General features: G+C 41.1%; 1 protein-coding gene across 3 annotated transcripts in view; it reads right to left on the reverse strand.

Moving 5' to 3' along the window:
* Positions 1 to 22,904, reverse strand: part of EPS15L1 (epidermal growth factor receptor pathway substrate 15 like 1) — a 189,749-nt gene that overhangs the window by 122,442 nt on the left and 44,403 nt on the right. For 2 of the 3 annotated variants that reach the window (XM_069962267.1, XM_069962270.1), the window contains exons 12-16: positions 22,813 to 22,875; positions 17,460 to 17,545; positions 16,551 to 16,623; positions 9,500 to 9,661; positions 5,654 to 5,851 (exon numbers count right to left, since the gene is read on the reverse strand). In XM_069962267.1, coding sequence (XP_069818368.1) covers positions 5,654 to 5,851; positions 9,500 to 9,661; positions 16,551 to 16,623; positions 17,460 to 17,545; positions 22,813 to 22,875 — 582 coding nt within the window. The remainder of the gene's footprint in view (positions 1 to 5,653; positions 5,852 to 9,499; positions 9,662 to 16,550; positions 16,624 to 17,459; positions 17,546 to 22,812; positions 22,876 to 22,904) is intronic. The other variant, XM_069962268.1, reaches the window with a different exon arrangement.

Here is a 22,904-nt window from a genome sequence, read left to right on the forward strand (position 1 = left end):
ATTATAAGATACTGTACAGTATAGTATCAGCATGTGGTGTATAACGTATAGTAAGTGCATAAGCCTGAAAAAAAGCAGCAGTTTGTAGATACAGGATGGAACTGCAGATCCCTATAATGCAGTAGCTTAGTACAACAGGCTAAAATAGAAAGCAGGGCTGCTGTCAGATGTCTGTGTGGTCACATGGCAGCAATGGGGAGAGGGGTGTCTAGCATGGCCAAATCAGGAAGGGAGAATCACAGAGCTGTGCAGGAGGACAGTGACAGAAACTTCATATACAGCAGTTTGAATGGCTGAGTGTAAGTGCAGACACATAGCAGCAGTGTGCATACCTGAGTGTGAGTGCAGGCTCATTATAGCAGCAGTGTGTAAATCTGATTGTAAGTGCAGGCACAGTATAGCAAGAATGGAGATGACGAGAAACACAGAGACTGCAGGGAGTATAAAGGAATGAGCAGGGCAGATGGAGGCAAACAAATGCAGTGCTCTTTGTCCGGGGAGAGAGGGGTTACAGCTATGAAGAGATTACCTTCACAGTTCTGTCCCCTGATATAAGCCCCAGCATGAAGTGGATGTGCCATGATTTAGAAGGTGAGGGAGACTTCCTGGGTCAGAGTAAAGTGCTGTAGACCACCCTGTGCAGGTCATGCCCCTCCACCACTCCCCACCCCACCCAGTACAGGAAACTCTTAAACTAAGTTACAATTTTGAAAACGGTGAGCTCTTCTTGCAAAACACTCACAATCCAAGTTACTCTTAAACCGAGGTACCACTGTATGTAAGTTTTTGATGATTTTTTTTTTTATTTAAACGTTTCTGGGATCAGCTCTCTCTGGGGTTTATTTCTGCTTACTCTGTTTACTGTGCGAGATCAGGAATGTGATATTTTCATTCCCATTCTACTGGGAAAAGAGGAGATGGGGGTGTTTTAAACTTTTACTATGAATTATGCTATATGTTAAAAACTTTTTTCTCAATGATTTTGTAGTCCAAAGGCGCTTCTTGGAGCACTGGCTTGATTGCCCATAGAGATCACCGCAGTACCTATGTACTGCATTGATCCATTATCTCAACACTTGATTGCTTCGGTTTGCTGGAGGCAGGCTGAATCAATCACCAAGCCAGGAAGCCCCAGAGGCTCAAAAGCAGCCTTGCACTGCACTGGCAAACTAACAATGAGGTATGTGACGGTTCTTTAAAGGAAAAAACTGACAGCTGCATATAAATAGTTAAATAGCTGGTACAGATGATCACTCCAGGTCATTAGCTGCAGCCCCAATCCTGCACTGTAAGAAGCGGACCAGAGCCTGCTCCAAAAACCCTTAAAGGAGAAGTCCAGCGAAAATGTTTATTAACCCCTTCAAGACAAAGCCCTTTGACGCACAAAAGTCCGGGTCAAATTAATGCAATTTTCCTCCCCGGCTTCTAAGAGTCATAGCGCCTTTATTTTTCCACTTACAGGGCTGGTTGGGGTGTCATTTTTTGTGCCATGAGCTCTAGTTTTTATTAATGTCATATTGGTGTAACAGAAAAATTTTGATAGCTTTTTATAATTTTTTTTCTGATATATACTTTAAAAAAAATTCACGGTGCAGGAACAATGATGTAATATCTTAATAGATCGGACAAGATATATAGGATCGGACACGATCTAGAAAATGTTTATTTTATTTTTTTAATATATTTTTATAATGGGCAAGGGGGTATATTAAACTTTTATTGGGGGGGATAAGGGTTTTTTTAAAAAATACTTTTAAAAACTTTTTTTACTACTTTTTTTTTTTTTTTACATTTTTTCGCAGTAAAACATGAAATCATTAGATTACATGTACTGATCTATGCTATGCCATAGCGTAGATCAGTGTCATCGTCGATCTATGCATAGATGCGTCGGTACATGGCTGCGGGGGTCCCGATTACTCAGTGACAGAAGCTTGTTCTGTCACTGAGTACCTTAAAACGCCGCGATCGCTATAGATCGTGGTGTTTAAGGGGTTAATGAGACGCAGCTTGCAGCTGCCTCTCAGCCCCGGACACTAATGTATGCGGGACCACTCTCACTGCAGTGGTTTTGCACACATCAAACCCCTTCAGTGTCAGGAACATGCATATATGTTCCTGCTGCAATTGGTACGTGCAGCAGGAACGTATATCTACTAGAGATGAGCGAACCTCGAGCATGCTCGAGTCCATCCGAACCAGAGCATTGGGCATAACGGGGCCTGCTGAAGTTGGATAAAGCTCTAAGGTTGTCTGGAAAACATTAATACATGGATATGTTTTCCACATAGCCTTAGGGCTTTATCTAAGTTCAGCAGCCCCCGCTATGCCGAATGCTCGGGTTTGGATGGACTCGAGCATGCTCGAGGTTCGCTCATCTCTAATATCTACGTATGTCTGACATGAAGTATTGTATTGCTCCCCCAAAAGTTATGAAAATTACCAATATACACTTATTACGAGAAATGCACATAAAGTGCTTTTTCCCTGAACTTACTACTGCATCAAGGCTTCACTTCCTGGTTAAAATGTTGATGTCACAACCCGACACACAGGCTGTGTCCCTCAGGGTCCCTCTGCCATCATCCTCTCCAGCAGCCACAGCTCTGGGAGTCGGGTCGTAACATCACCATTTTATCCAGGAAGTGGTGAAGCCTTGATGCAGTATTAAGTGCAGGGAAAAAATAACTTTATAAGCATTTCCCGTAATAAGCGTATGTTGGTGATTTGTATAACCTTTGGGGGGCAAAACAATACTTTAATAAAAATTTTCTCCGGACTTCTCCTTTAACAGCATGATCACCTACAGTTAGAAGATTATGCACTCAGGGTGCATACCATGGTTACTTCTACACCAGTTGAGTTTTGTGCACGGGCCCTGTTAAATATGGATGATAGCAGGAAGATAATAAATTACAAATAATGCATCTTTTAAACCTCTTACCCTTTCCCCAGACGTTCCAGGTTAATATTTTAACCTCTTAGGGTGGGTTCACACTACGGAACCAGAGCGCAGAATTTCCAATGGATTTCGTAGTTCGTACCCATTCACGGCTGCACGCCTCTCCACCCGTGCTACAGACACCATTCTATGCACAGGTGGATTCTGCATTCTGCCCAAAGAATTGAAATGTCAAGTCTTTTGGCGGATAACGGAATCGGGCGCCCATAGAATAGGGTCTATGGAGCCAGCGGAGAGGCGCGCGGCCGTGAACAGGTATGAGCTAAGGAATCCATCAGAAATTCTACACTCTGGTTCCGTAGTGTGAACCCACCCTAAGAGGTTAAAATATTAACCTGGAACGTCTGGGGAAAGGGTAAGAGGTTTAAAAGATGAATTATTTGTAATTTGTTATCTTCCTGCTATCATCCAGATTTAACAGGGCCCGTGCACAAAACTCAACTGGTGTAGAAGTAACCATGGTTTCCCATGGACATGCCCTGATGTGCACTACACCTGGCCATATCTCAGGAACGCAAGAGACCTGATGCAATATTTATCTGATGACATGTCAAGTTTTTTTATCAGACACAAACTTACAATATTTTGTCCCCAATGAGTAACAGTGTTTACTGTTGGGTGGAGGGGCTGTGAATTTGTTACTATTTCCATTATCTCTCTTCTTTTATAGGGGATAATTTAGCACATAGTCATCTTGTACATAACACTGGAAAGTTTGGATTCACTTTATAGAAGAATTGTTTGCTTATTACTCCAATACCGAATAATTTATAATTATCGTAATTCATCAACATTTCAAAAGGAACATTTCTGAATTAGATATGAGTTTACTAAAGTAGCTAATTTACTAAAGTAGCTGTCTAACTTAGGGGCAGACAGTACGTTTTGAGGATATTAGTAGGGAACACGACCAATACTAAATATAAACTTTACTATCTAAAAGCGATTTGTGCATTCAGAGAACATAAAACTAAGTAACAGTATTTTCTTACAATTGCCTTGCATCCTGGTGTAAATGGGGTTAGACGTATGGGGAAAAACACGGGCTGTCTTGTAACTGTACATTTTTTAAAACGTTAAAATAACGAACTTTTTATTGGAAAATTTTATGATGATCTGTGGAAATCTAGTAGTTTTACGGTGTATGAGTTATGACCAAAAATTTATAATTATAATTTATAATAAAATTCTTTATTGGGTGAATTTTTCTTCAGAATTTTCAAGATGTAAGAAGATAGGTGCTAATATTGTCCATCTAATAATGCCTTGGTATTGAGACTTAAAGGGGTATTCCACTAAAGAACTAAAAAAATCAAATGCTCCCAAACCTAGCTGGTCTTACTCGCCAAGTCCCCCTGAGTAATTTGAGACATATCCCATCTTCCCAGCTGCCTCCATTCCTGAGCTACAAGTTTTTCTAAAAGTCAGTCTATATCCAAGATGGCGCTGGCCAGGAAACTACATTTGCCAGCATGCATTGCACCTCAGAGCCAACTGCCAAGAATCAGTCCATTGCTGACTCAATCAACTTCTGTTTTACACTGTAAACAAAATATATATCAATCTGTTATCCACAGCCACTCTTATGGTATGGCAGTGTGGGGTATTGAGAGTTCTTTAGATTCTGAGGATTTTTTTTTCTTTTTTTTTTTTTGGGGGGGGGGGGGGGGGGCTTTGGGTCAGGTCCCTTATCCTCCATATAGCACGCCTCATAAAGTTAAACATGCTCAATTGTAGTAATGTTTAACAAGATTAATTCAGGTACATACAGTAAACTCAAACAGAAGGAAACACCAGTGACAACAATGATGAAATGCTTCCTAGCACCCAGAGAGTAAGTTACCTGAATTTCACCAGTCCTATTCTGTAATCCATCTGATTCCCTCTGGCCTGAATTCTATCCCCTTGTGGCAAATCCAGCTCCTGTACTGCCATTTCTGGCTGCTGTTTTCACATGAATCTAGCGCTCTGTCACTGTTTCTACCTCACACACAGGTGTGCTTCCTATTCCCTCACACAACACTGACTGGACTCCCTTCCTGATAACGAGAGAATGGGGGAATTATTTTGGTAACAATGTTTACCAATGCTTATGCATTATTAACACTGTGATGCAAAATTTCAGGAATGTACTGCCACATCCTGCCAGGTGCCGATTTTCAGAAGTTTTATGGTTACTGAAATGTTTTATTTAGGGTGCGTTCACACGTAACATATCTACAGCGGATTTCTCGCTGCATATTCGCAGCAAGATCCGCTGTGGGTTTGTCTGCCGTTGAACGTACGGGGCAGGATCCGCACCGATTGGCTGAGCGGGACGTGAAGACGTCGGGAGCCTGGAAGCAAGCTGGAGCGGGGAGCAGGTGAAGCATACGCTCCGGCGTCCGGGGGGTTAACAAGGCGGCCTGCGGACATACTGCCAGAGGGATGTGCATCCCGCTGTGAGTTTGTAGGCCATTAAATGTACAGGGCAGGGTTCCGCAAGTTTGCAGCGAGAAAGTCGCTGCAGATCCGTTACGTGTGAACGCACCCTTAAAGTATAATTTGTGTATGTCAAAAGTGTGAAAAATCGAACAGAAAAAACAGGAAATGGAAAGTTCAGCATTCATTTTTTAATTTCAAAATATTTTAATAACAAAGAAATGTGCATTCTGTATAACATGCTCATATTCTGAAAAGGTTAGACTGTACCTGATTGATTTCTTCTTGTGTTGACTTCAATGACTTTATAATGGTCTCTAGCTGAATCTTGCCTGCTTGGATACTCTGTTCCAGTTGAGTCTCCTCTTGCTGTAATCTGTTTAGCTCTGATTTAGTTCTATTAAGTTCCTCCTCCTGTGCCTGTACATCTGATTCTTGTGACTGAATTTGTACCTTTAGTGAAGAGATCTAAGAATAAGAAAAACAGGATTTATGTTTCTTAAAATATATCATGTATATACACAAACTTATACTGCAGCTCCAAAATTGTCTCAGGACTGACAGAGACATCCAAGTACTGTCTTTGGCTATCTTCTGCAGTCTCACAGAGTTTGAAAGGCGCGGTAGTGAGCATACTGGTGACTCCAATCAACCATGGGCACTAAGCAGTGGAGAGGTGCTAAGTTGTAATTTTGGGATAACCCTTGTTTAAACAGAAGCTTTTAACACTTTTGACAGAATGTTAAAGGGGTTGTACGCCAAAACATTTTTTCTTTAAAATCAACTGCTGCCATAAAGTGCCAGAGATTTGTAATTTACTTCTTTAAAAAAATCTCAAGCCTTCCAGTACTTATCAGTTGCTGTATGCCCAGCAGGAAGTTGTATTATTTCCAGTCTGGAGAGCAGGAGAGGTTTTCTATGGGAATTTGCTGCTGCTCTGGACATTTCCTGACATGGACAGAGGAGGCAACAGAGATCACTGTGTCAGACAGGAAAGAAAACACCACTTCCTGCAGGACACTCAGCAGCTGATAAGTACTGGAAGACTTAAGATTTTTTTTTTTATAAAAGTGAATTACAAATCTCTGGCACTTTATGGCACCAGTTGATTTGAAAGAAAAAACTATTTGGTGAACAACCCCTTTAAAACACATGACAGATATAAATCTGTGAAAAAGCACAGTACTAAAGGTCCCCATACACTTTCAATAACTGATGTTCAAATGGTCGTCAGTTAAATCTCCTGCCCACTGCCCCTTCTCCCCATACATGGTAATGTTTGGCACAGTCAAACGTTCCTGTGTTCTCTATGGAGAGGACAGAGAAGCTGCAGCGAGGGTAAAGTGGAAAATCCTATTATCACTGACATCTGATGTACAGCTCCATATGGGCTAAAGTGGAAGTTTTACAGCTGTGAAATCTGTTTTATTTGGGATGACTAAGCCCCATAACTTAAATAATATTGCAGGTTTTCCTCTATTTTACTATATATTTACTATATGACCCAGAATAGTCATAACATAAAACAAAAAAAAATTACAGCTAATTCAGCCAATCACAGGCTGACTGAGAAGGGACAGCACTGCGACCTGTGATTGGCTGAGCAAGCTGTCGCTTTAGAGACAAGAGTGAAAGCCCGCTCACCCAATCACAGGCTGCAGTGCTGTCCCATCCCAGTAAATAGGTGATTAGCTGAGCAGGCCTTCACCAGAGAAGACGACGGCATAGGACTAGACCAAAGAAAAAGGACCCCGGGGGAGTGCGGACATGTAAGGGCCCTATTCCACCGGACGATTATCGTTCGCATAATCATTAAACGATTTCAAACGACCGCTATTGCGAAATACCTAAAAACGTTCACTCATTTCCATGGAAGGATAATCGTTACTTATGATCGTATTTGCGATTGTTTTTTCTTCGCTATTTCTTTGTAATTGCGTTCGTATCTACTGCGAACGACATCTTATTCAATGCAAACGATTTGCACACGTTTTGCGAACGAGCAACGATAAAAATAGGTCCAGGTCTTATAAAGCAATCAACGATTTCTCGTTCGGTCGTCAATGGTTAACTGCATTTCAACCGAACGATTATCGTTTAGATTCGAACGATTTAACGATAATCTGAACGATAATCGTCCGGTGGAATAGGGCCCTAAGTATAATGAGTAGCTTGTTAAAGTTCAGTTTAGCACAAACCCGATCTTTAGGTTAAAGTTCGGCGAGCCTGCCAAGCCAAACTTTTGACGAGTTCACTCATCTCTAATATTTATGTATTATCTCTCCAAGACCATTGAATTTATAAATTAAAGATAGAGATATATAAGAGACAATAGACAATTAGAGCAAGGGTGCCCTTATCAGGGCAGTACCTCTGCTGTTAGGTAAGGAACAGGCAATATTAAAAGCTAGTATAACAGTAATCTCACTGTGATCCTGAAGGGAATGCCCTTTGGTAAGTGTACCCCTCCTCAAATTGCAGAGCAGCACACAGGATCTCTTACCTTTAGTGACATATGGTGCTCCAGAAATGTGAGCGATAGTGTGTCATAACCTATACACTGTTGATAATAACTACTGACAGAATATTTGAGGTTAAGCTATGGCACTTAAGCCAGATAATATTTTTGTTGCTAACAATCATAGTCACTAACTGATATATCTCTATATTGCCTTCTTATAATTACATAATACAGAACACCATACTAACACCTAGAAACTTTGGGACTGCATTTTAAAGTATATCCAATAATCCAGTAAGATATAAAGTTGTCCCCCCCCCCCTTCCCCAAAAACCTACAATATAGACTTTTTTCACAGTGTACATTTAATTTACTTTGATCTTCAATTACCATGATAAAATTGAGCTATTTTATCAATCAAAATAATCATGTTATAAGAAATATAAATGATTATAAATCAATGAGAAATGGTTAAAAAGTGGATTTGTAACATTCATCAAGATTCACGTAACAGCAGAAGCCATGACACTGTTGTGCATGTAGCCTAAGAAAAACACTGGTGGTTTTATACATGCTTCATATTTCAGGAGAATATAAAACACGAGTTAACTACTCATACAATTATATAAGCACTCATACTTACCTCCTCCGCTGCTCCCACTGTCAGATCTTCTGGTCCTGGCTGCCCTCCCTTTCTGCCAGCATCCCCCCCCCCATCCATCAGCACAGTCATTGGTAGCTGGCTAAAGGAAAATTTTTGACAGTGGGATCATCAGGAAAGCAAGAATAAGTTCTTATACAGTACTACTGCATAGAAAGGGAGTTAAAGGTGTATTCCCACCTCAGCTTGTGCTGTACTCATAATTGTTCGGCAGCCTGAGAAAAAATGGACTTGGGCTGCATTGTTTACACAGGTTCTGTGAGCGCTCATTCATTGCAGGGCTATTTCATCAATGGGACCCCCATCAATAAGAATATCCCTCTAACAAAGTTTTTTTTTTTTATTCTTTATTTACTGGATAAACGCTTTAACTAAGTTTTACATATGCCTGTAAAATGCTATACCTACAATGCTGAGGCATTTAGGGGGTTGTGATTTCTGAAAGCCTTAAAATGAGTCACTAGTGCAACAAGGCAGGGAAGGCAATGCATATGCTGGGCTGTATAGCTAGAGGTATAACCAGTAGGAAGAGGAAGATTGTGATCCCGCTGTATAGAGCTCTAGTGAGACCATATCTGGAATACTGTGTCCAGTTCTGGAGTCCTCACCTACAAAAAGATATTGATAAAATAAAACGGCAAAGACAGGCTACAAAAATGGTGGACAGTCTGAAGTGTAAAACATATTAGGAAAGACTGGAGAAAAGAGGGGAAAGGAGGGATATGATCACACAGAACATAAGGCCACCATTATGCAAAACACGCATGAAAAAAACATGCTTTTTTGTACACCCCCCACCCCCATTTTTAGTAGAAATCCTTGATTAAAGAATCGCCTGACTTGAAAGGGGCTAGGGAAAAAAAACACCACAAAAACACACAATAATAATACATACAGAAGGTTTGATAAATATACCCTATAGATTTTCTGTCAAATGCAGCATTAATGAAATAGAAACAAAAAAGGTCTAACAAGGTCTTGTACTGTTGCTCACCATTTGGCCTTCCTCCTGGCACTTTTGTCTGACATCATTCAACATGTCTTTTAATTTCGCTTTCTGTTGGTCCATTTCATCCAGTCGATCCTGTGCATCCTGCTTTTGTGCTTCTAATTCCTGTAGTGTTGAAGTCTCACGGTCCAAATCATTTTGTAGTTCCTAAAAAGACATACATACAGTGAAACCTTGGATTACAAGTAACTAGGTTTGAGAGTGTTTAGCAAGACAAGCTAACAATTTTTGAAAAATATAACAAAAAATTTTTGAAAAATAAAAATAATGTGCCAACTGCGCCATCTGTAACCGAACTAATTTCTAGACTAAATGTGCTTATTCGCTTGGAAAAGGGGGTATATCAAAAAGCCATGTCCAAGTTTGAATCCATCTGGGGTCCTAGGATTGATACTCCGCGGTTACCTAACCGGTTACTGAAAAGAATGGCTGTGGAATCCTATTTATTGGTAGTGGATCAGAATAGAAGGGAGCGGGAGAGATTAGCCGCAGAACATTGAGAAGAGAAACTGTGCAGGACATAGGTGGCATATTGTTCAAACTCTGGGTAATAAATCTTTATAGTCTTGAGATATTAGTCTTGAGACCTTTTTTTTCTTCTCTATGATTCTTGTCTATTCGACTATTAGTAAATTGGAAATGGAGGCTTGGACTGCTGCAGGGGAGGGAATAGAGAGAAGTGCATGTAATACAGTTCGGATCTAATTTTTGGCTATTAGTGCCTTATCATCGACCCCTTGGGTCCGGATACTGCTTGTGTTTATATAACCTTTTTTGATCGGTGAGAACGTAGAGTGAAAGAGAGGGACAGCCCCCTATCTGTTTTAGTTTATATACGTTTTCTCTTTCCCCCTCTCTTAAAAAAGATTACCTCCACTAATTATGTTTTCATTTATATTGGAAAACTTAATTTGTATTGGTGAGAAACTGTGTGGTGGGGGAGGTTTGGACTAGTAGGTGGGATCTGGGGGGGGTTTTGGGGTGAAAATGTACACAATGGGGGGATTTAGGAAGACCGGCGTACAAGCACACCAGTCTTTTATTAGGCCCGCCACCTTTCTCCGGCAGAATTCACTAAGAGGCGCACGCTCCCCCGACACTGCCCAATGCATCTGAGCTGCTATAGAATAATACGATCAGGCCCCTGCACTGAGGCAGGGACTTGATCCTATGAATGAGCTGTCAGCTCTCTTTAAGGCTAGGTTCACACTGCGTTTTTGAAATCAGTTTTTTGCAAAAAAAACGGATGCATTAGTGCGCATCAGTTTTGATCCGTTTTTCCATTGACTCCCATTGTAAAAAAACGGATCAGTTTTTTTGACGGACACAAAAACGTAGCCGACGCTACTTTTGTGTCCGTTAAAAAAAAAACATCCGTTTTTTTTTTTACAATGGAAGTCAATGGAAAAGCGGATCAAAACTGATGCACACTAATGAATCCGTTTTTTGCAAAAAAAAAAAAAAAAAACAGATGAAAAAAACGGATTGCAAAAACGCAGTGTGAACCTAGCCTAATACATTACAGCACTGACCATGTGCTGTAATGTATTACATTATATGTAGATGTACCTGTAAAGTGAAAGTGAAACACACATACATACACAAATACAAACACATAAATAAATACACAAATAAATAAATTAAATAAATAAAAATAAATATACACATTCCCCATCCCCCGTTATAAATGATCCCTATAAATGAGATACATATATTTGGTTTCGCTGCAAAAAAAAAAAGCTTTCCTTAAAATCGCTCCATTCCCATTCTTATAACGCTTTTATCCTTTGGTCTATGGGCTGATTGAGGTGTCATTTTTTGCGCCATGATGTGTACGTCCTATCGGTACCTTGATTGCGTATATGCGACTTTTTGATCGCTTTTCATTACAATATTTCTGAATTTGATGCGACCAAAAATGCGAAATTTTTGCACTTTGGCGGGTCTTTGCGCTTACGCCGTTTACCGTGCCGAGATCAGGAATGTGATAAATTAATAGTTTGGGCGATTACACACGCGGTGATACCAAACATGTTTGGTTATTTATTTTTATTTATTTATAAAATGGGAAAAGGGGGCGATTTAGACTTTTATTAGGGGAGGGGTTTTTTTTTTATTAATGGAAACACTTTTTTTTTTTTTTTTTTTTTTTTTTTTTACTTGTACAGCAATTAAAAGTCCCCCAAGGGGGTTTCTAATACAACTATGAGAGATCAGTGTAGCTGTATAACACAGCACAGATCCACTAGATGCTCTATTGCTTTGGCCTGCTGCAGACCATTGCAATAGAATACCGAGCCGGGATCTGCGTCATTCCGATGCCGAGGTCGGCCCGGTAAGACCAAGGGATCCCCCTCCGCGATTGCATCGCGGGGGGGATCCCGCCACTAGACACCAGGGATGGGCTGCAAATAACACTGTTAGATGCAGCTAATAGCGGTGAACCCGTGCTGCAGATAGCGGCGCGGCCCCCCTCTGAACTCCTCTTGCAGACATATGCCATACGGGTAAGGCATATGTCCTTAAGAGGTTAAGGTGGCCTAAATGGCAAGATGGGCAGGTGAAGATAAGCTGTAGACCAGTGCCAGTATGCCGTAGCAGATGGTAGACAATGCTGAAAATTGCAGCTACTCCTGTGCTCCACTGAGTTTATATAATGTATTTCCAATGGCAGTTGGAGTGCACACAAAGATAGGAATAAGGTTACAGGCAGACAGTTCTCCCAGTAGTTACAGTATTGCACTGCTGGTCACAGTGTAGTTCAGAAGAAGGTAGGGAGCTGGGAAGTAAGGCAGCTGCTGTCTCTTTAATTAGCACAGTCTGTCACCACACCGATTTATCCCAGTATCAGGGTGCCCGGGCAGATGGCATCGCCAGAGCCTCCAGCAGGGAGCTGATTGAGGATTCGACTACCCATGCGTCTTGCAGGGAGCCCTGCAGAGTGCTCAGACAGAGGAGAAAGAATGCTTAAGTACACAGGATGTGTTATGGGAGGGCTTGGGGGGGGGGTCAGAAAATAGGGGTTATAGCCACTGAAGGACAGGCGCTCACTCTCCACACATCACAGTTGTGCAGAAGGTTACATCTAAATCTCAAAGCAACTTATCTCTGTTGGGTTTCCTGGAGCACTCTGTAGTGTCTGACACTGTAAATCATAAACTCCTAAAATAAAATTCTTTATCCTATTCACCTTAAGGACTTCATACACTCATTTTTTTCTTTTTTGTATCTTCTATTGGCCACTCCTTAAAATGTATAAATTTTCTGACCCTTTATCTTCTCCTCCAACTCTTACTTTTGGGGTTCCTACTGGATCATGCCCGGGCCCTCTCCCCTTTACAGCCCCTTTCTACTTAAAGGGGTTATCCAGCGCTACAAAAACATGGCCACTTTCCCCCTACTGTTGTCTCCAGTTTGGGTGGAGTTTTGAAACTGAGTTCCATTGAAGTAAATGGAGCTTAATTGCAAACCACATCTGAACTGGAGACAACAGTAGGGGAAAAGTGGCCATGTTTTTGTAGCGCTGGATAACCCCTTTAAGGCCCTATTTGACAAAATATTAGTAGATTTGGTTTTCAGTACCATCTCTATATACCTCTTCCTATGACATCAAATCCTCTCTATAACTCAAATCGAATCCTTATAAAACTGGACTAAACAGTGTTTCCTACATGTACTAACCAACAAAAATTTCCACTAATGTAAGGGTATGTTCACACTGAGTAAATCAGTCTCAGTGTAACACTGATTCTCTATGGGAGAGCGCGCACTCCTTCGCTGCCACCGCTCTCCGCTCAAAGAAGTGACAAGTCACATCCTCGAGCCGAGAACGGCGGCGGCGGCAGCAGAGGAGCCCATGCTCTCCCATAGACAGGCGGGATTCTGTGGCAGAAAGTTCCGCCCCGGAATTCTGCCTGATTTACTCAGTGTGAACATACCCTAACACTTTATGAAGTGGTCTCCCCTCCCCATTTTATTCTGAATGTAGCAGTTACTTCATTGTTATTTCTTCTCTGTGCCAGTCACTGCACTGATTGCCTATTCAAAACAAAATAGTTTATACTTTTCACAAAACTATCTGAAGTGCTACACATCCCTACATCTCCTTCCCCATTTCTAACACGCAATTGCATTACACATAACAATCGTTGTTAGTTATGATCGTTACTACGATCGTATTACACAGAACAATAGTTGTTAGTTATGATCGTTACTACGAACGTTTACTCCATCTGATCCCATCGAAAGGAGGAACGATTTGGAATTACATTGAACAATTAGTGAACGAATGTGGAATTAAAGTGAATGATGAGCAAACTATTAACAACAATTTTAGGGTTAGATCTAAATCAACAATAAACGGCACATGAACGATTTTTCGATCATTGCCTGCAGTTACACAGGATGATTATCATTTAAATTAGATATAATTATTTTATGCACGATAATCGTCCTCTGTAACAGGGCCCTAATGCTATCTTCCTTTATAATTCGAACCTCTCACTCTCATCAACAAAACTGTGCTGCCCCAGTTCTCTGGAATGCGATATCGCAAATAATCAGATAAGTTCCCAACAAGCACATTTTTAACCCCTTTGCGACCCATGACGTACCTGGTACGTCATGGTGCCTCGGCAGGCCATAGCAATCTATGACCGATCTAATCGATCTTTGCTGTGTATATACACAGAATTGATCTCTATGAGAGATCATTGCTGTGGATATACAAGTCCCCCAGGGGGACTTCTAGTTGATGTTAAAAAAAAAAAAAGTAAAAAAGTGTTTTTATTAATAAAAAATCCCCTCCCCTAATAAAAGTCCAAATCACCCCCCTTTTCCCATTTTATAAATAGAAATTAACCCCTAGACGACCCTGGACGTAGGGTTACGTCATGGAAGTCTGTCCCCAGACGACCCTGGACGTAACCCTACGTCCTGGGTGTTTCTCCGGCTATGAAGCGCGCTCCGGAGCGGAGCGCGCTTCATAGGAGGTGGGGGACCTCACCGGTAATGACACGCTGCAGCGATCGCGCTGCCGCGTGTCATTAACCCCTAAAACGATCGCGGCGTTTAAGTGCAAGTGACAGGGGGAGTCCCCTGTCACTTACCGATCCCGATCGTTGAAACGGACCGCCGGAGGTCTCTTACCTGCCTCCGTGCGGTCCGATCGGCGATCTGCTACACTGAGCCTGCACAGGCAGGCTCAATGAGCAGATCGCCGATAACACTGATCAATGCTATGCCTATGGCATAGCAATAGTCAGTGTAAAAATCCAAGTAGTGAATGTAGAAGTCCCCCAAAGGGACTTCAAATGTGTAAAAAAAAAAAAAAAAGTTCAAAACACTATTACACTACCCCCAAAGCCCCTCCCCCAATAAAAGTTGAAATCACCCCCCTTTCCCATAATATAAATAAAACATATAAAAATAAATAGATAAACATATAATATACCGTAGCGTGCGTAATTGTCCGATCTATTAAAATATAACAAGCGTCATTGCGAACGGCGAACGGCGTACACGAAAAGAGGGGAAAAAGTGTGCAGATTACCGATTTTATGTTACATTATATATTTAAAAAAATCAATAAAAAGTGATCAAAACGTCCGATCTTCACAAATATGGTATTAATAAAAACTAGAGATCATGGCGGAAAAAATGACACCCCATACAGCCACGTAGGTGAAAAAATAAAACCGTTATAAGTGTCACAATAGGCCCATTTTATTAATATTTAATTGCCAAAAAAAAGGATTTCATAAAAAAAAAATATATATAACATTAGAGAATCTGTGTAACCTGCATATGGTTGTGTTCGGGCTGACCTATAGAATAATTGTATCATGTCGCTGTTACCATATAGTGTATTACGTAGACACAGGAACCCCCCAAAAGTTACCATATTGCATTCTTTTTTACGATTTCACCTATTTATATCTTCATAAATAATATATTTGGAATTCCATCATACATGTTATGGTAAAATGAATGACGCCATTACACAGTACAACAATTCCTGTAAAAAACAAGCACTTACATGGCTTGTAGATAGAAAACTGAAAGTGCTAGAGCTCTTAGAAGGGGAGGAGGGAAAAACGAAAACACTAAGATCAAAATTTGCGCGGTCCACTGGGTCATTTTGGGCCTGGTCCTCAAAGGGTTAATAAACAAATAAATAAACATATTTGCTATCGCCGCGCACGTAATTGCCCAAACTATTAAATCACATTCCTGATCGCGCACGGTAAACGGCGTCAGCGCTAAAAAATTCCAAAGTGCAAAATTGCGCATTTTTGGTCGCATCAAATCCAGAAAAAATTTAATAAAAAGTGATCAAAAAGTCGTATATGCGCAATCAAGGTACCGATAGAAAGTACAGATCATGGCGCAAAAAATGACACCTCACACAGCCCCATAGACCAAAGGATAAAAGCGCTATAAGCCTGGGAATAGAGCGATTTTAAGGAACATATATTTGTTAACAATGGTTTGAATTTTTTAAAAGCCATCAGATAATATAAAAGTTATACATGTTACATATCGTTGTAATCGTAACAACTTGAGGAACATGCATAACCAGTCAGTTTTACCATAGGGCGAACGGCGTAAATGCAAAACTCCCCAAAATCAAAACAAATTCTTTTTTTTTTTTTCAATTTGAAGGCGCAAATGATTTTTTTCCGGTTTCGCAGCATATTTTATGGAAAAATAATGCCTGCCATTGCAAAGTACAATTGGTTTCGCAAAAAATAAGCGTTCATATAAGTCTCTAGGTGAAAAAATGCAAGCGCTATGGACTTTTAAACATAAAATGGAAAAAGCAAAAGCGCAAAAAAGAAAATTTGTTTTGAACTTAAGGGGTTAAAGAGAACCTGTCACTATAGGAACAGCTGAAAACCAGGATGCTAACCTAATTTTTACTGTTGCCTCCTGATTTCTAGCAGTGCTTATCCCATGGTTGTAGCCCACCACTTGACCCCCCCCCCCCCCCCCCCCCCCCCCCAAGTTAACACACAGCAACTGGGCATGTACATACCTGTACCTCTGTGCTTTTCTGTCTAATGGCCTCTTCCTTCTCTCTGATGTCCTGTTCCAAAGCATATTTTTCTCTATAACAAACAAATGTCAAATTTAGGTATTCAGTATTAAAATATCTGTCAAACTTTACAGAGGTTAACGTTTGGAACTAGAACTTTGCTCGGTATCCAAACATTTTTGCAAGCAGGGATTGTGGGTTGTACATGGAGAGTTTAGCACTGGTGAGGTTTCATATACAGTACAATATTGCATAAAATTGCTGGAGTGCATATAGTACAGTAGTAGTACAGTCAGTGTACCACCATCTCCCATCCTATACTGTATAAGACTGCTGGAGTGCATACAGTGCAGTAGTAGTACAGTCAGTGCACCACCATCTCCCATCCTGTACTGAATAAGATTGCTTGAGTGCATAAACAGTACAGTAGTAGTACAGTCAGTGCACCACCATCTCCCATCCTGTACTGTATAAGACTGCTAAAGTGCATATACCATGCAGTCGGTGTACCACCATCTTCCATCCTGTACTGTATAAGATTGCTGGAGTGCATATACAGTGCAGTAGTAGTACAGTCAGTGCACCACCATCTCCCATCCTTTATAGTGCAGGACGGGGGTGCACTATACAATAAAGGATAAGTGAGGAGTTGTGAGTACTGTACTTTAACTGCTGATTTTGTTTAACATTTCTTTAATGTACTGTACAGTATAGTGCTGTTCTGTATTGTATGGCAGTGATTACACTGGGCACTTTCCAATGTAATAAATCAGTATTTTAGGTAATTATTGGTGGGTGCTGAAACCAATTAAACACAATTACATTATTTTCTATGGGAAGACACTGCTCAGCTCTCAAACTGCCTCCCTGGATTAATTAAGTTCAAGAACTTCATAACTTCTTGCTCACCTCTGTAATTGGGCTATCTCCTGGCTGATATCATCTAGTTCTTTAACTCCAGTGAAATCTCCTGAACCAACAGAGCTGGCACTGTCCTAAGAAAGAAAAAGATGACATTTTAACACACACACACACACACACACACACACACACACATTCATTATCTATCACTGAGACTCATGCCTGATAGGCCCTCCTTAAAATACTTCAGTTGACTGCAAGCCATACTATTAGTTAACTGCCATCATATTTTAACAGGCAAAAAGAACAGTAAGGGATACTAGCACATACAGGAATACTAGAATACCCTAAAAAGTAGGTCCTCATAGTGCAGAAGCACTGTGTTCCTTTTGTTTAGGTCAAAATCTGCATGCTGAGATCTGTATTCAGGAAAAGTATATTCAGTGCTTGACATTACATTTGGTGATAAACTTTTACCTAACTTGCTTTAATTTTAATTGTCTTTATATGGATACACAATAAATCCACCTCTACCACAAACCGCTAAAGAAAAAATTTACATCTGCCATCCACTGAAGCAAAACCTAAAGAATATCACTTTGATTTGATCAGAGGTTAGTGAAACTACAATTACCGTAGCAGAATCCAAATCTAGAAGATGAGAGGTCAATTACCTTTAGGGTATAAACCCACACACCGTATACACAGCAGATACGCAACAAAAACGCAGCAGATTTGTTGGTACAGATTTGATGCTGTGTTCAGTTATTTAGATCTAATCTGCTGCGATTTTGCTGCGATTTTGCTGCGAGTTTGCTGCGTATCGCAGCAGTAAATACGCTGCATATACGGTGTGTGGGTTTATACCCTTAGGCTAATTTCCCACACAGTATTTTGGTTAGTATTTTTCAGCCAAAATCAAGAGTGGATTAAAAACACAGAAAGGCTTATGTTAACACACTGTTGAAATTTAGTTTATGGCCATCATTTAATGGCAAATAACGGCCTTTATTTGAAAACAATGGCCGTTGTTTTAAAATAACAGTCATTTGCCATTAAATGATGGTCATAAATTCAATATGAAAAAAAGTGAGAATACAGCCTGTGTTTTCTATCCACTCCTGGTTTTGGTTGCAAAATGCTGACCAAAATAGTTACCAAAAATACTGTGTGGGAACATAGCCTAAAGGGGTATTCCACCCATGCTCCTATAAAAATAAACTTTCCAAAGCACCCTTATGTTAAACCCTGCTGCCCCCACCCCACCCGGTTTAATTTGATACCTTTGCCGCTCTCTTGCTTGCCTCTTTTCATCTTTTATAACTTTTTCTTTATTATGGTCTATATTGAAGATGGCACCAGACAGGGAACAACTTCTACCGGCGTGCTGTGCGCCACCTTCAGTCTATGTTTACAAATCAAGGTTTTGCCACTCTATAGTGACATAGCCTTTGTAATCTTACATTTAGTGCTCCTGTGATGTGAAAAAAATAGAGACCATACTTACCTGTCCACGCTACCCCTGGTGTCCTTCGGCAGTGTCTCTGAGTGACAGCCCACTAAGCCAATCACTGTGCTGTCCCAACAAAGCTTAGTGGCCATTACTGAGATGGGAAGAAACACCGCCAGGAGGCGCCAGGGGGTGGGTGTAAACAGGTAAGTATGGTCTCTTTATTGCTTTTTCACATCACAGCAGCACTATATATATAAGACTTACAAGGCTATAGCACAATTTTCGCAGTGGAATGGAAATCCGCTGCAAGAATGAAGGGCTATAGACTTTATTCATATCTTTGATGGGAGGGGGAGAGAGAAAGAAGCAGACTCTGTCCAGCTGCTATTTAGTGTCTTTAGGGGGTGAGTGGCATGGACAAGTTTGTAAATACACAAAGACCGCAATTATAACATATTGCACATGTAAAAAGCTTGATGATTACAATTTATTGGTGTAAAAAAGATTTTGAGCAGAATACCCCTTTAAGGTCTTAAGCCTGGGCTATACTGCTACCATTTAAAATCACAGTTGCAGCCAACAAGATTGCATACAACTCAATGTATGGCCTTGGACGGTAGATGTTGCTCAATAGGTAAAATCCTTTAGTCACGCTACAAAAATTGTCAGTGTGGCCCAGGCCTTACTATTCCAGAATAAATAAAATAGAGAGTGATTATTGCTACACTACTCATAGTTAGCTGATAGAATGAACATGTGTGTGCAATGCCACAAAATCATATGAGAGTATATTCACACACGTTTGAGCCTCATTACGCTAACGCAATGAAGGATGGCAATTAAATAATTACTGCAATGAAGTGATGCAGTAACGCAATGAAATGATCAATTAGTGCAATTAAATGATGCATTCACAATGAATTCTCAGTGCACTACTAATGAGAGGCCCACTGGTTGCGGCAGCTGAATGCAGATAAAACCACAATTGCATGCAATAGCTAATAGCCACACAATTTTGCCTTTGATTCAGGCAATATACAGTGGAAATTAAAGGGGTTATCCAGCAAAAATCTTTTTCTTTCAAATCAACTGGTGTCAGAAATTTACTTCTATTAAAAAATCTCAAGTCTTCCAGTACTTATCAGCTGCTCTATGTCCTGCACGAAGTGTTGTTTTATTTTCAGTCTGACAGTGCTCTCTGCTGACATCTCTGGCCGAGACAGGAACTGTCCAGAGTAGGAAAGGTTTTCTATGAAACCCAGCCTAATCACTTTAAACCATTCCCACTCCATACTTAATCAACTTCCCTTTTTTGCTAATCGACAAAAAATACGGAGTACAGATGCAATATGGATGCTTTTCTGCAGATTACGGATGAAGATTGCGGACAGCTGCAGACATTTTATACGGTCCTGAAAATCTATTGATTTCAGCCTGAGTGTCCATCCAGTCGGAGGATCAGTTTTCACAAAATGCCAGAGACAGTATTAAATTCTGACATTTTATTCCTCTCACAATGATAGATTGCCACCATGACTCCAGACTACTGCTTCACCCAACTGGGAAAGAAGGGTTGTGGTGCGTTTACACAGACAGATTTATCTGACAGATGTTTGAAGCCAAAACCAGGAACAGATTATAAACAGGGAACAGGTCATAAAGGAAAGACTGGGATCTATCCTATTTTCAAATCCATTCCTGGATTTGGCTTCCAAAATCTGTTAGATAAATCTTTCTGTGTAAACACACCCTAAGAAACTGAATCCAAAGACTCATTATCAGAATAATAAACCCTAAAACAGCTTGATGGGGAAAATGGACACAATTTGATGATGCCCGCAATACCAGCAACAAATGGAATGCTTTCAGAATGCTGGTTCACACCAACTTCCAGACTCTTGTCACCAGCTTCCCATATACAGTTAGAAGTGTTAGTATAGTACTGCTGGGAATAAGCAAGGTCCTTGTAAGACTATAGGGCCCACAAACGATGCTTCAGACAGCGTAGCGCAGGTATTAAAGCCAGGTGGTTAGTAAGCCATATACTACTGGCTACCAAAAGATGTGACTCACCAAGCCAGATCAGAATGCCAAGATAAGTTTATTTAAAAAAGCGACGCGTTTCGGCACACTAGTCTATCAGTGCCTTTGTCAAGCTTAACAGAGAGTGTAACACAAAGTAGTACATACACCCCTGTAGTACAACAGGTCCCAGCACGGCACTTCCGGTATCGCGGATTACCAAGCCATGTTAATCGCAAGCCACCCGGTCACATCACATCATCTCATATGTATACTGCCGGTACCTCTACTGAACAAGTTACCGGTAACAGGTAACTTGTTCAGTAGAGGTACCGGCAGTATACATATGAGATGATGTGATGTGACCGGGTGGCTTGCGATTAACATGGCTTGGTAATCCGCGATACCGGAAGTGCCGTGCTGGGACCTGTTGTACTACAGGGGTATATGTACTACTTTGTGTTACACTCTCTGTTAAGCTTGAGAAAGGCACTGATAGACTAGTGTGCCGAAACGCGTCGCTTTTTTAAATAAACTTATCTTGGCATTCTGATCTGGCTTGGTGAGTCACATCTTTTGGTAGCCAGTAGTATATGGCTTACTAACCACCTGGCTTTAATACCTGCGCTACGCTGTCTGAAGGATCGTTTGTGGGCCCTATAGTCTTACAAGGACCTTGCTTCTTCCCGGTGTATCTGCTCCACACGCTGTGTGGATGATCCTAGGCTAAGCTGCGGTATTGATATCACGTCTGATATAGTGTTGTGCCTATCATTGCACAACCTTAAAAGGTGAGCACATTGACGATCTTGTGCATTATTGCTATCCAGTAACCCAGATATTGCACTAGGAAGCGCCCTTCCCCCCTTTCCCTCTTCTTTTTTATTTTAGTATAGTACTGCTGAAATTCCATCACTTTAGCAGGAAATGACACTACAACTACAAACTGGTCTAGTTAATCAGAAAAGTTACAATTTGCATTTACACAAAGCAGTCAAAATAAAATCTTGCATATCTATGTGGTTCCAAGAGCTGTTTCTGCAGTTAGTGGCTCCGGGCTAAGGGTCTTTTCTGGCTATGGCCGGGGAGGAGGTGGATGAGGCCAACAATGTCCACTTACCTCCCCGGGTCCTGGCGCCAGGGGTCCTAGAGCCAGCGCCTCTGATCCTTGCCACTGATTGGATGAGCGGGCTTGAAACGTCACGTCTCAAGCCCGCGCCAGAGACCAGGAAGCGGGTTGGAAGCGGCCGGGCAGCGCGGACCAGAGCAGCGCAAGCCGGGACTTGGCGCTGGAACCAGGGAAGTAAGTGGACGTCGTTGGCCTCATCCACCTTCATCCCGGCCATAGCCAGAAAAAGCCCCCTAGCCCGAGTACCCCTTTAATTAAGAGGCACTAGGCGCAGCTCTTGCCCCAGGTGTGTATGAAGCGGTCACAAGACAGGGGCAGCTAGAGATCCTGCCTATCTATTCCTACATATGTTTCTTTCAGTTACTGTGTCCTAAGAGACTTACAAGATGTTGCAACTTGATTTACGCAGCTTTTTTGGCATAGAGTCTGCAGCGATGCTATCTGCTGCTCCTTCACTGCTGGAAATTTACAGCTGTGCAGGTAACTTAAGTGTAATGTACCTAACTATATGTGCTTTTGAATACATGCATGTAATGCGTAGGTTTGCAGTATGGCAGTGCTAAGAGTGTGGCATGGGGGAGGTAGGGCAAAGTTCTTGATAGGTAGTTAGGTGTACGGGTGTCTTACAATGAATCTTTGTGTAGGTGAGTATATGCGTTACAAATCTACATTATATAGATAAAAACTATAATGCTTACAAAAAAATCTGCGTTATAGAATGGGTAAGATTAAATAAGTGATCATGCAAAATACACATGGCATGCCAGAAAGGGAGTACTAACTGAGGGTGTACTCACACGCCGGATTTCTGTTAAGTTTGCCATGTCATTTCCTATGGGGGTCATGTAACCAGACAGGGTCTGGAGAAAAGGGCAGGGAAAAACCACAG

This window comes from Dendropsophus ebraccatus, chromosome 3 (assembly GCF_027789765.1).
Source record: "Dendropsophus ebraccatus isolate aDenEbr1 chromosome 3, aDenEbr1.pat, whole genome shotgun sequence".
In the NCBI taxonomy this organism is placed as follows: Eukaryota; Metazoa; Chordata; class Amphibia; order Anura; family Hylidae; genus Dendropsophus; species Dendropsophus ebraccatus.